We start from the raw sequence: 13,037 nt of genomic DNA, 5'->3' as shown, positions 1-13,037 counted from the left end.
TATAAATAATAAATGAATACTTTATATTATATTTACTTTTAAACCAGAAAATTTCAAGTCATATCGGTAGGTATAATTACAAATATCTTAACCACAGCATCACAAATTTTACTGATATATAGAGCCTATTAAGAGATTTTGGTCGAATTCAGTATGAACAGAGAGACGAAAAATCAAATTTTAAATGTACATGACCCTAAATTTTGTAGTAAACTTAAACTGGCTCTATTTTAAACCCAGTTTAACAAAATCAAAAAGTATACAAAAACTGGCATTGTAAACAATTTCCAAATCCGAAAATTTAACATCTCTGTTAAAAGTCTATATAAAAATAGTTCAAATTTGTTGTCTTTTTAACATTTTATTGTTGTTTATAAATATAATTTGTTATCAAAAAATACTTTTATAAGGCCAAAAATATAACTACATACAAGAATATACAGACATGTATGCATTTAAATAATGTATATAAGCCAATTAGAAAAAAAGATTGTAAAACTTTATCATATACAATATGAATTAACATGAATTAAGTACCCCAATGGACTTTGGTAGCACTTTAAATAAAATAGAAAAACTTAATAGTCACGAAATATTTCACATAAAAATCCATAAAATCATTTTCGATCGCTCTTTGTCTGCTATCATTACAACTGCGATGATGGTGGTCACAAAATTTTAATTACTTTTATTTTCTTTGTCACCTCCTTTCTTCTCCAACTAACTCACCTGTTGTACCAATGATTCGGCTATAACTTGCGGAGCTTCTATTTCGGACATTTTGTTATCTTGTTAAATAGCAGTATTTGTTTAAAAACTTGGTAAAATTTATGATTTTTTCGTTCTTGTAATTTGTCTTGTTGGCCCAGAACACTTGTTTGCACGTCCAATCGCTGCAGCTGTTTATTTGCAGAATGTTGAGAATAAAAAAAAATATAGAAATAAAAAAATACGACGATTAATTTCAATTTTGCAAGAAGAGGAAGCTAGACACATTCAACCAGGTTTTATTAGTGGAACAATAGATTATAATGTTGTTAATTTGTTGTGTTATCGAACTGTCAAAATTTAGTTGTGTTTCTTCTTACAACCAACACAACAAAACTGAAAATAACAAAAACAACAGGCTGCCATTGACATCTACATGTCATATACAGTAAAACTAAATGCGTTGTTTTCGTACTTTTTATAGTTGTTGGTTAACTAGCACTGTCTTGTTCAGTTGGCCCTGGAAAGAGGAAGCAATTTCAGATAAATCACAGCGAGTAATCGGTACCCAGTGTTGTATTTGCAATGTCACAGGGTTGCCGGCACTCATAATGATAAATATATGATGTGATGCCAGATTTCAGAAGATCCAATTAGATTTTATTAAATTTTAATAGCCAAGTCGAATATTTAATAATTCGACAAGGTTTTTTAATGAATGAAAAATATTAATTTATGTATGCATTGATTGGGATATTTAAAAAGATTTTAGGTATTAATCAAGCTTACCAAAACAGCTTATATATTTTTTCGTGTTGATAGCTCTCTAAATTGAAAGATTGAAACGTGATTATTGAATGATCTGTCTTAGTTTAGGAATAATACGACTTAAAAAATTTATGTACTGAAAATATCTACTATTGTATAATTAATAATTTATCTAAACAATATGTAGTGTACATAGTATGTATACTAGGGTCGGTCGATTTTTTTCACGAAAAATCGTATAGCAGAAACACATTCTATGGAAAATTCTAAGAAATTTTCCCCAAGAAACCATAGGTCTAAAATCAAACCCTATCTTGCGCATTTCGTCTTTTATCCAATGATATTTCAGTATTAATTATACCCTTCACCTTCGTGAGAAGGGTATATATAAGTTTGTCATTCCGTTTGTAATTTCTACATTTTTCATTTCCGACCCTATAAAGTATATATATTCTGGATCCTTATAGATAGCGGAGTCGATTAAGCCATGTCCGTCTGTCTGTCTGTCCGTCTGTCTGTCTGTCTGTCTGTTGAAATCAATTTTCTGAAGACCCCAGATATCTTCGGGATCCAAATCTTCAATAATTCTGTCAGACATGCTTTCGAGAATTTTGCTATTTAAAATCAGCAAAATCGGTCCACAAATGGCTGAGATATGAGCAAAAAACCAAGACAACCTCGATTTTTGACCTATTTTTGACCTATATCTGGATTACTAAGACATTAATATAGACAATATGGATATCTAATGATAGATATTTCAAAGAAATTTGCAACGACGTATATAAGACCATAGTAAGTTGGACCTACAATGGGTCAAAATCGGAAAAAATTTTTAACCCGAATTGAAAAAACAAAAAAAAAATTTTAAAACAAAAAAAAAAATTTTAAAATTTAAAAAAAAAAAAATTTTAAATTTAAAAAAAAAAATTTTAAATTTAAAAAAAAAAAAATTTAAAATTTAGAAAAAAAAAATTTTAAATTTAAAATAATCGAAAAAAAATTTTTTCCAAAAAATGAAAAAAACTGGAAAAAAATAAAATTTTGTTTACCTAAAAATATTTAAAATTTTGAAGTATAATTTGGTGAAGGGTATATAAGATTCGGCACAGCCGAATATAGCACTCTTACTTGTTTTTTAATAGTTTTTTTACTGTAGAAAAGACGAAATGTGCAAGATAGGACTTGATTTTAGACCTATGGTTTTTTGGGGAAAGTTTCATAGAATTTTCCGTAGATTTCGTTTCTGCTATATATATTGTTCCTGATTAACAAGAATGAAATACATTATTTTGCGGATGAAAGCAAATATAACCTTATCAGGTGTGATAGGAAGTCTTGCGTTTGGAGAAATTCAAAAATAACGGACTTCCTGAATGAAATGTCTTTGTTCAAATGTTGTCGACAAAATTCGATTCTTCGTCTTCTATTAACAGCATTTATCAACGGCTTATTTCGGGCAGTACTTCCATCAAAATTTGCCTCGCGCAGAACCTTTCAAACCTAAATATTTTTCGACTTCATTTCTTCATCTTTGAAGCAAATAAGCTGTAGTCACTGTATATTCTGGATCGATATAGCCATGACTGTCTTTCCGTATGTTGAAATCAACTTTCCGTAGACCCCAAATAATTTACATCATGATTCATACATCAATATATCCACCATAGACCCGATTTGCTATTTAAAATTGAGAAATGGCTGAGATATAAGGAAAACCTAGGACAACATGGATTTTCTACCTATTTCTGATCAATACCATTATCAAATTATCATTAATATATATAATATGGACCTACAATGGGTCAAAATCGTGGAAAATATTATAAATTATAATTTAGTGAAGGGTATACAAGATTCGGCACAACATAAAACGTTTTTATGTTTTTTCCAATATGTTATAATAAATAAAAATTTCAGTTTTAATAATTTTATTTAGGAAAAATATTTATTTAAAATATATATGTCTATTATTTGTTTGCGTGTGTTAATAATATTGTTATTACTTATAATTTTCTTTTCGCATTATCTTAATATTCAACACATTTATTTGTTGTTTGTTTAACATTTAAAAGTTTATTATTTTTAATCAAAAACAAAACTTAATTGCAGATTATAGTTTTAGTTCGATAATTAAAACATTAAAATGCTTAAAATTAAAACAGTAAAAATATTAACATAGAAATTTAAAGAAACTAGTAAATTAAAACATAAATAAAATAAAACCAAATTAAAGCAAAAATTATTAAAGAGAAACAATAAAAAATTGTTAACAATTGACCAGGAAAAATAAGTCTTAACTATTCAATTAAAAAAAGGAGGATCTTATTTTAACATAATAATAATAAAAAAATTACACTGGTTTAATTAATAAAATAATTGTATAATGATTATTATATTTGTTTTTTTTTGGTTAGAAAAGTTTTTAATTTAATAATAAAAAAACATAAGACATGCTCGGCAGATTAACGAAAGCAGAAATGTCTTCACAAAAATATTTTTTGTTCACATGTTGAATAAAGAATTGAGTTATGTTATATATAGTTTGAAAACTTTCTTCTATACGAAAAATCTGTATTTACGGATTCTGAACGCAATATAATAAATATCATACAGACATATTCAAAATGAAAAATTGTTTGCTAACGAGTGACTAACTTTGTTTAGCTTGTGGAAATTTACACACAAAATGTTAGCAACACAGTTTTGACAAAAGATTTTGGTTTCCAAGAAAGTTTTTATAAGAATATTTATTTCTATTTCGAAGTTATCTTTATTTTGCCTTTATTCTTCATCTCTGAGTTATATATATTTATATTCAGTCAAAAATTACTCAAAAATGGTGCAAATTATCCAAGATTTTGACAACTATTTCTCTTAGAGAATTAAAAGTTGTGTCAGAATTTACAGATTTGTGTTCCCGTACACTCTAAAAACTATGTCTCGTTTATCGGTAATTAAATACGTGAGGCATTTCCGATCCAATTATAGCCATCTATCTTGTTTTATTCAAGGCGAGTAAGAGTATTTTCTTTATGTTTATGTTGTATATTATGAAAATTGCCTTTTTAAAACTATATGACTATTATAATCACAAACCTATTTTAGATTCGAAAAATTCTCACAAGTTACTGAAACGATTTACTTTTAGGTACGAAACAGAGCTGTTGTATATGTTTAAAAGCCATTTCACTTTTAAATTTTATAAATGGTTTACAAAATAACTTATTTTTAAACCAAACCTTAACATATTTATGTTATCATTTAACACTAATAAATAAAGCAAAAAAGAGAAAAACATTTGTATAATAAAAGGAAAAAATAGCAGTTACTAAAATTACATTTAACAAGTCTAAAATCTCTTAGAATTACCACAAATCAAAAGAAAAACCTATATAAAAAGTATAAATTGTAATATAAAAAACAGATTTATTGTTAAACAATAAAAAGGCTACTTTACTATAATAATGGTAAATTATTAAATATTATTACCAGCATATGAGTGATATATATAAAAAATAAATGGTGTTTGGGATGGATGTGGGGTGTGATTGTATGTTTATATACCAATGAAAGTAAAATGTAATAAAATGTTTTATATTTATGCTTCTTCAAAGTGCTGTTTGCTTGCTTACTTGCTTGTGGTGAGTTTGTGTTGTAAAATATTTAAAAATTCATATTAATTACTTTTGTCGGCTACAATGGGAAAACGTACAACACGTATTTCATTGCCATAGTCACAGACTACAGAATCATAGGCCAACATCATAATTTTCGGGCATAAATGTAAGTTGGAAAAGTCCAATTTAACTTCTCTGGCTGGTTCGCCCGTTCTCACATCCCAAACAATAAGAGATCCTAAAGAGCATTAACAAATCAAATAAAAATTTATAAAATCCTTGTTTATCATTCAATTACAACTTACCCATTTTACTTGTTACCAGCAGGGATGGTGTCAACATTAATAGGCTTGAATAGGCATTTGATATATTAATTGTTGTCAATAGATTACCCTGAAAACGTTCCCACACACAGATACGCTCATCCGTACCCAACGATATAACATAACTTGGCGCACATGCCAAACAGCTGACGGCACCATCGTGTGCTTGTATATTGTACATACAGGCACCGGTAAAAAGATCCCATACACATAGTAAACCATCTTGGGAACCAGAGCCTCCTGTGCCCGGTTGCCATCTATCGACGAATAGACATGTTATGGGACCACAATGTCCATGTAGTGTGTATTCAACATCTGTATTGTTTAAGCTGTACACCTGTTTCGGGAAATTTTAAAGATATTATTAGTGAAACTTTTTTGCAAACAGTTCTTCAAATGATATTAGAGTTTAGGTTGGAATGATTTCCGTATGAGAATTATACGGACAACTGTCAACATATCGGTATAGTAGGGAAATGGGGCGGTATTATTCCTCAAGAGTTTAGGTTGGACTGATTTCCATATGAAAATTATACGAGCAACTGTCCACATATAGGGAATCACTAGTTGGTGAATCGAGAAACGTAGAAGAAAAGTAAGTTACTGATACTCTTTTATGCTCCGGAAGAGGTGGATTGTTGATTGGCAAATAATTCAGCCAAAAGGTTAACTTTATTATGCCAGGTTCTATGGCTCTGACTGCAATTTTGCACTTATGATTACAACATAACATATATCCCAAAATAATTGTGTTTTCAAGCATTTGCATAATGGCATTTTCATAATTGTCTTGAAAACAGTTTGCAAATTAAATACTGAAAAAAATTGTTAAGCTCAGCACTTTTCGTAAATTTAAACGTTTCATAGATGTCCGAAATTCGGAGAGCAAATAGAAGGCATGCTGATCCGGATTATTAGGGTGTAAATTAAACTAAAATAATTCCTCAAGATTGTTTAACAATTTGGACTAGAGTTGTTCTTTGACTTGAATGGTGAGGCCAAGAAGTGTTGAAAACATTTAAATGCTCCGACAACTCTTCAAAATCTTCGATGTGGAATCAGTAAATGAATCGCAATTAGTTATGGTAAGATATAAAGAGTAAGTCGAAAAAAACGTATACACGCTATTCCAGCCAAAACTTATCCTTATCAAATTATATTATAATCGCGTTAGCTTTTAAAAATATGTCAGATATTATATTTTCTAAACCATTCATTTACGACTGTTATTTCGGTTAAAATGGTCACCAAAAAAGTACGTGAAAAAAAATAATTAAAACTTTTCCAAAAAATCCAAGGGACTTTAAAAAATAGCAAAAGATTTGAATATTCATCGTCATACTCTTTCAAAATCCATGAAACAGTATAAGGAAGACTTGAACATTGAAAGGAAACCTGGATCAGGAAGAAAAAAGGTCTAAAGTTACGTTACACTGTTGTCAGATTGTCAGAAAAATGCTCAGAAAATTATTAACACAACCATGAGAACTTATGTTGAAGAATATGGTTGTTAACCGTTTATTGAACATTTTACTAACCGTGTATCAGAGGCCTAACAGATATTGATAAAGCAAAAGAAGTCGAACAACTCTTCAACAAGAGCACCAAACACTTCTATCAGAAAAGCAGCTCGTAAAGTAAAATGTTCTGATTCTTTTGTGCGCAGAGCCAAAACTAATGCTGGGTTGAAGTTGTATAAAGTTCGGAAAGTTTCAGATCGCAATACGGTAAAGAACTTAAAAACAAAAGAACGAACGAAAAAATTGAGGTAAAATTTTATAAAAAAAATACATCTCTTGTGTGATGGATGATGCAACTTATGTACTGGCAGACTTTTGACAACTTCCTGGTCAAGATTTTTATGTTTTTTTTTTAAATTTTCAAATTTTTTTTTTATTTTTTAATCTTTTTTTTTGGAAAAAAAAATTATGACAAAAAAATTTTTTGATGAAAAAAAATTTGGGGTTAAAAAATATTTTTCCCGATTTTGACCCATTGTATGTCCAACATACTACAACCTTATATACATCGTTGCAATGGACTTTGAAATATCTATCATTAGATATCCATATTGTCCATATTAATGACTTAGTAATCCAGATATACATAGATCAAAAATCGAATAAAAGAACTCAAGAAAGGTATCCCAGGACACGTCCGATTTTAAGCGTAAGTGGACCATCTCGTTCAAAAAGGTAATGGAAGCAACTATAAAATCTTTAATGGGAGGATTTCCGGAAAAAGTGGATAAATTCATAAATACCGAGTAGAAGTATAATTTTTGTTTGGCAACAAACAAGAACATTTTTTTTTCAAAATTTTGTTTTTTTAATTTATTAGTGAAAAATTTTATGACAAACTTTTTTTTTAAAAAAATTCGGGGTAAAACATATTTTTCCCGATTTTGACTAATTGTAGGTCCGACTTACTTTGGCCTTATATACGTCGTTGCAAAGGTCTTTGAAATATCTGTTATTGGATATCCATATTGTCTATATTAATGACTTAGTATTCCAGATATAGATCAAAGATCGAGGTTATCCTGGTTTATTCTTTATATCTCAGCCATTTGTCGGCCGATTGTGATGTATGAATCATGTATGTAATTTATTTTGGGGCTACGGATTTCAACATATCGACTTCGCTATCTTTGTGGGGTCGCAAATGAAAAATGTAGAAATTACAAACGGAATGACAAACTAATATATACCCTTTCCACTCATGGCGAAGGGTATAAAAAACAAAAAGCAATAATTAATTATATCTAGTTATTGTTTTTAGGGGTTACTGCTAAATAGCAAGGTTGGCTACCGATTCAAATTCACGATAATGGTGAAATTTGAACAAATCCTTAGCAGTAAGTTACTACTAATATTAACATATTTTCCCTCTATGACACATCGTGCCTTTAAAGTGTATTAATTGTTTATAAACACATATTTTTGGATTGGAACGATTTTGACAATTTTCAATGCCATACATTTCTGCTCAACACTGAATATTTTGGGTAAATTTCACTCCTCCCTACAGACGCACATATGTAGCTAGATCGTCTTAGAATTTTAAAAGAAACTAGAATATACATATATATAGTTGTGGGTCAAGGACCAATACGTCGAAGTGTTACAAATGGGATGACAAAACCAAAATCCCTTATGTTTTTAGTGTTGTGTTAAAATTAACATACATTCAAAAATATTGTATAAAAAAATAAACGTTTTTATACACATTTACAAAATATTAAACTTACTTTAAGTGTATGATCTTGACTGCCCGTGAAAACCATATCATTGACCACCTCCATGCAAGTTATAGGCTGTTGATGGGCCAAACGTACACCTCTTAAAGTACATTTCATTTCCTCTTTGGTTGCTCTCTGGTTATCATTGCGTTGCTGCTGTTGCTGTTGTTGCTGCTGCTGTTGTTGTTGATGCAGCATAAGACCAATGCTGCCCGTGGAATTGGTTCTAACATGAGCTAAAAACCCAATAAAAAATACATTTAATTAATCTATTTTAATTGTTAAAAAACATCACAACTAAACATACTTCTTCTATAGGCAGAGGTAAAACCCCAATCAATTTGTTTGCCCTTGTAGTAAGTTTCCAAGCGATAAAAATCTAAACGTCCGCATAAACGAGCCACTATAACGCGATCACCATTCAAATTTATATGAGTTATACCCTGATTACGCTTGGAGTCTTCATGATAAGTGCACTAGAAACAATTTAAAATTTATTTATATGTTTATTGATTAAACAGTTTTTTTTTTATTGTTTGTGGGTTTTCTTTTTGTGCTATTATTTACCTTTAGAACACCAGATGGCATTTCCCACAATTCAATGCGACCGTTTGCACAGCCCACAGCAATTAAATTGTCAAAATAATCCAAACACCAAACGGGTGAAGAATTTAATTTCTTTACGATTACATCGCCATCCTCACGGTGCGTGGTAACTTGCATGTCACCGCGATTAATGGTGGTAATATTTTCACCGCTACGAGCATCCCAAACTTTGATTTGACCCTTGAGGCAACAGCTGATAATATTGGCCCCATCAGACACCAAACATTCTATGCGATGTTTATGGCCTGCTATTTGAGTGGGTACACCCTCTAGAATTTGTTCGGTCTTTTGTGAAAACTCCGAAGATTCGTTCCAGCTGGAGCGCCATTCGGCATAGTTGCGTGTACATATACAACGATAAAATACTACCATGGTATAGCAGAGTACGAATACACTAATGCAGCAAAGAGTGATGGCGAAAAATATTTCCATGGGACTCTTGGGAAAGAGGGGCGTGCCACCCGGCATGACCATAGGGGATTCACGATTTTCGTCATCATTAAAATCTAGTGGATCTAAGGCTGCGGCCAAAGCTTTCCATTGGAAATTTTGAACCACTTTCTCGTATGGATTACGGCCATGTACTGCCTTTTCGGGACTAATAGCATGAGACAATTTAATGGTGGGTAGAATGGTGATATAATTGCCTCGCAACGAAACATTATACTGTTTCATTATGGTGGACCAGTGGAAATTCGAAAGGAAATAGTTTAGCTCAAAGTCGGGGTAGAGTAGACGTTTAAGTTCGGCTTCTGTTTCGTTGATATGACTGTCAATAGAGGGACCTGCAAATGGTTTAAATCATTAAACACTTATGTTCAAATTAAAATTTATCAATTTATTTCCCTACCTTCATGACCAGCATTTAAGGATCCCGCTTTATTAGCATTATTTCCAAATACACTACTGCCGCCCATGGGACTGCGAGGATGTTCATCATCATGACCACTGCCACCAAAAGAGCCAGCATTAATGACTGAATGGACATTTGAAAAGAAACTCGATACAGCACCACGACCAACCTCCCAATTACGTTGAAAATCATCATTGCGAAACGTGCCCGTATGATTACTATCGACCACAAATAGATTCTCCAAATAGCCAGAATTATAAATTATGGAACAAATCCAAACACTCATCCATACCATAAAGGCGCGTTGAAAGAAGCGTGTGCGTGCCCAAAAGTTAACAATCTTCAAACGTTTAGGTATCTTATCCGGACCATTATTCGCACTTAAAGCAATGGAAGAACGTTTTGTCAGCTCATTGGCATTGTTGAGATTGTTAAAGTCGGCAAAGGCTAATTTCGGATGGGACTGAGAACGATGAAAGCTGCCAAATGGTGGTGGAGAAAATGCTCCATTACTACCACCAGCTGCACTACCATTTGCTGCTGAGGAACTGCCAAAGAAACGGAAATCAGGACGGCCATTCGAAAATCCATAACCACTGCCGCTGGAGGTGGGCGAGTGATTGCTATTGCCAGCCGCCATAGAATTGCCCGTAAATGAGAGCATCATTTTAGGCAAATGTTTGGCTTCCGTTGAATACTCAGGTCTTCTAATGTTCATGGCCAGTATGGTGGAAAACAATAACATTTGCAGCATATAATCAGAAAGCAATCCCACTATGGCAAACACACAAAACTCTTGTATGACCGGCACAAAGGTAGCCAAACCAATAGTCAATATGGTTATTTCGGTTAATAGAGTCTTGGAGATGTGCCAGCCCTCTTTACTCAAAGCCTGGGCCACACGAATTTTCACATCAAACGTCTCATCTGTGGATACCACACTGCGTGTGATAACCAGACAATTTTCCAAACCCAACAGTATCACCAAATAGGGAAATATATCCTTCGACTGTAGACTAATGGTTAGGCCAAAGAAGAAACACAAACCCAACGACATAACCAAACTGCCCAGTATAGTGATGGCAGCACACAAGGCCAACAGAAACCGCGAACGTATAACATCAATTTTTCTCACCGAAAAGTACACGTAGGTAAAGAGCAAAACAAATGCTATGGAGAGTGGCAGAAATTCCCACATCTTAAATTCTCCTGGATAGAAAATGTAAGTTATGGACGATTTTTCACCTGGCTGCTGTGCTTGTGGTGTTCCTTGATTTATTTGCGGCGGCGGATAGTAATTTAGAAGTTTCTCCTTTAACGATTGTATATATTCGCGATCATTTTGTTTGAGTATTAAAGTCAAGGCAAATTGTATGATGCGTGAGCGAGAGCGCAATGGATATCGTTTAAAACCGGTATCTTGTATGGGTAGACCAAAGAGCATTTCTGCGGTTGATACTTTTGTTTTTTGAAGATTCTGGAAGGAAGAAAAAAAAATAAATTAATACTTTTTAGATAAAGGATGTGGCGAAATGCTTTTTCGGAGCTGTTTTGTTACTAACATTTATAATTTAAGCGAGTTTATATGGGAGCTTCTAAATATTACAATATTCAGATTCGTTTCGATGACCAAATTTGTTGCTAATTAAACTATTCTATTATATCCATAGATTTTTTCTTTGCAACAGATATTCAGTTGGCAAAGAAGCATTACGGTTGAAATAACCGAATTTTTTTCACTCAATCAATCAAATTTAAAGTTTTTGTTCTTAAAGGAATTGTTAAGGTGCCTAAAATTACAACTTTTAGGGATATTCATATTTACAGAAAATAATAACAATAATAGTGATTTAAATTGGTTTATCTACAATCTGATTTGAAAATTTTCTCTTTCGTAACTAACTATCCATGTTTAATGGATTTAACATAGTCGAAATTCTTAAGCTTTTTAATTAAACAAAGAATTTATTGATTTTATACTGATTAAAACTACGAGTGTGACGAGTGTGAAATGAACAGTAAGAGAGCTATATTCGGCTGTACCGAATCTTATATACCCTTCACCAAATTATACTTAAAAATACAAAATTTAAAAAAAAATCAATATTGTTTTTGAAAATTTAAAAAAAATTTCAAAATTTAAAAAAAATTTTTTTTAATTATTTAAAATTTTTTTTTAATTTTTTAAATTTTTTTTTTAATTTTTTAAAATTTTTTTTTAATTTTATTATTGTTAAAAAATATTTTTCCCGATTTTGACCCATTCTAGGTCCAAATTACTATAACCTCATATACATCGTTGCAATGGACATTTTTTATCTATCATCAGATATAGATAAAAAATAGGCCAAAAATCGACGTTGTCCCGGTTTTTTCCTTATATCTCAGCCATATGTGGGCCGATTTTCGAATTTAAATAGCAACCGAGCCGGAAGAATTCCCGATATATTGATGTATCAATCATGTTTGTAAGTTATTTGGGGGGCACGGAAAGTTGATTTCAACATACAGATGGACATGGCTATATCGACTTTGCTATCTATAACGATCTAGAATATACAGTGACGGACAATACAATAGAATCACTACATATGAATTCGATTAAAGCGGTAAAACTACAAAATTTGATTTCAAAATTTAAAATTTGTTCATTATATATTAATGCTCATAACGTAAACAATAAATAGAAAAAAACAAAATAAAAAATAACACATTCTTATGTTAAAAACGATCTCAAATCTAAAAGACTAAATAAAATATGCGACAATAGAATCAATCAATCTTAAAATGATTAAAAATAAAAAAATCATCATAAGAATTCGTTGTTTTCTTAATATTTTGTTGCATATCAATTATTTCTAATAACAGCATCAAATCTTTTGGGGATTGAATTTAACAAACTTTCGCATGTAGATCGG

General features: G+C 31.3%; 2 protein-coding genes across 3 annotated transcripts in view; both read right to left on the bottom strand.

The window, feature by feature from the left end:
* The window catches only part of Hacl (2-hydroxyacyl-CoA lyase), an 89,483-nt gene that overhangs the window by 4,656 nt on the left and 71,790 nt on the right, over window positions 1–13,037 (bottom strand). Inside the window, exon 2 of one of the 2 annotated variants that reach the window (XM_065511443.1) lies at window positions 730–839. In XM_065511443.1, coding sequence (XP_065367515.1) covers window positions 730–780 — 51 coding nt within the window. In that variant the 5' untranslated portion in view covers window positions 781–839. Of the gene's footprint in view, window positions 1–729; window positions 986–13,037 lie in introns of those variants that run through there. The other variant, XM_065511442.1, reaches the window with a different exon arrangement.
* SCAP (SREBP cleavage activating protein) overlaps window positions 3,397–13,037 on the bottom strand; it is a 38,272-nt gene continuing 28,631 nt past the window's right edge. The window contains exons 4-9 of the mRNA XM_065511710.1: window positions 10,117–11,596; window positions 9,228–10,051; window positions 8,968–9,136; window positions 8,670–8,896; window positions 5,402–5,756; window positions 3,397–5,334 (exon numbers count right to left, since the gene is read on the bottom strand). Coding sequence (XP_065367782.1) covers window positions 5,156–5,334; window positions 5,402–5,756; window positions 8,670–8,896; window positions 8,968–9,136; window positions 9,228–10,051; window positions 10,117–11,596 — 3,234 coding nt within the window. The 3' untranslated portion in view covers window positions 3,397–5,155. The remainder of the gene's footprint in view (window positions 5,335–5,401; window positions 5,757–8,669; window positions 8,897–8,967; window positions 9,137–9,227; window positions 10,052–10,116; window positions 11,597–13,037) is intronic.

The sequence above is a fragment of the Calliphora vicina genome, chromosome 5 (assembly GCF_958450345.1).
Source record: "Calliphora vicina chromosome 5, idCalVici1.1, whole genome shotgun sequence".
Taxonomy (NCBI): Eukaryota; Metazoa; Arthropoda; class Insecta; order Diptera; family Calliphoridae; genus Calliphora; species Calliphora vicina.
This window is presented reverse-complemented; position numbering and strand designations above follow the sequence as displayed.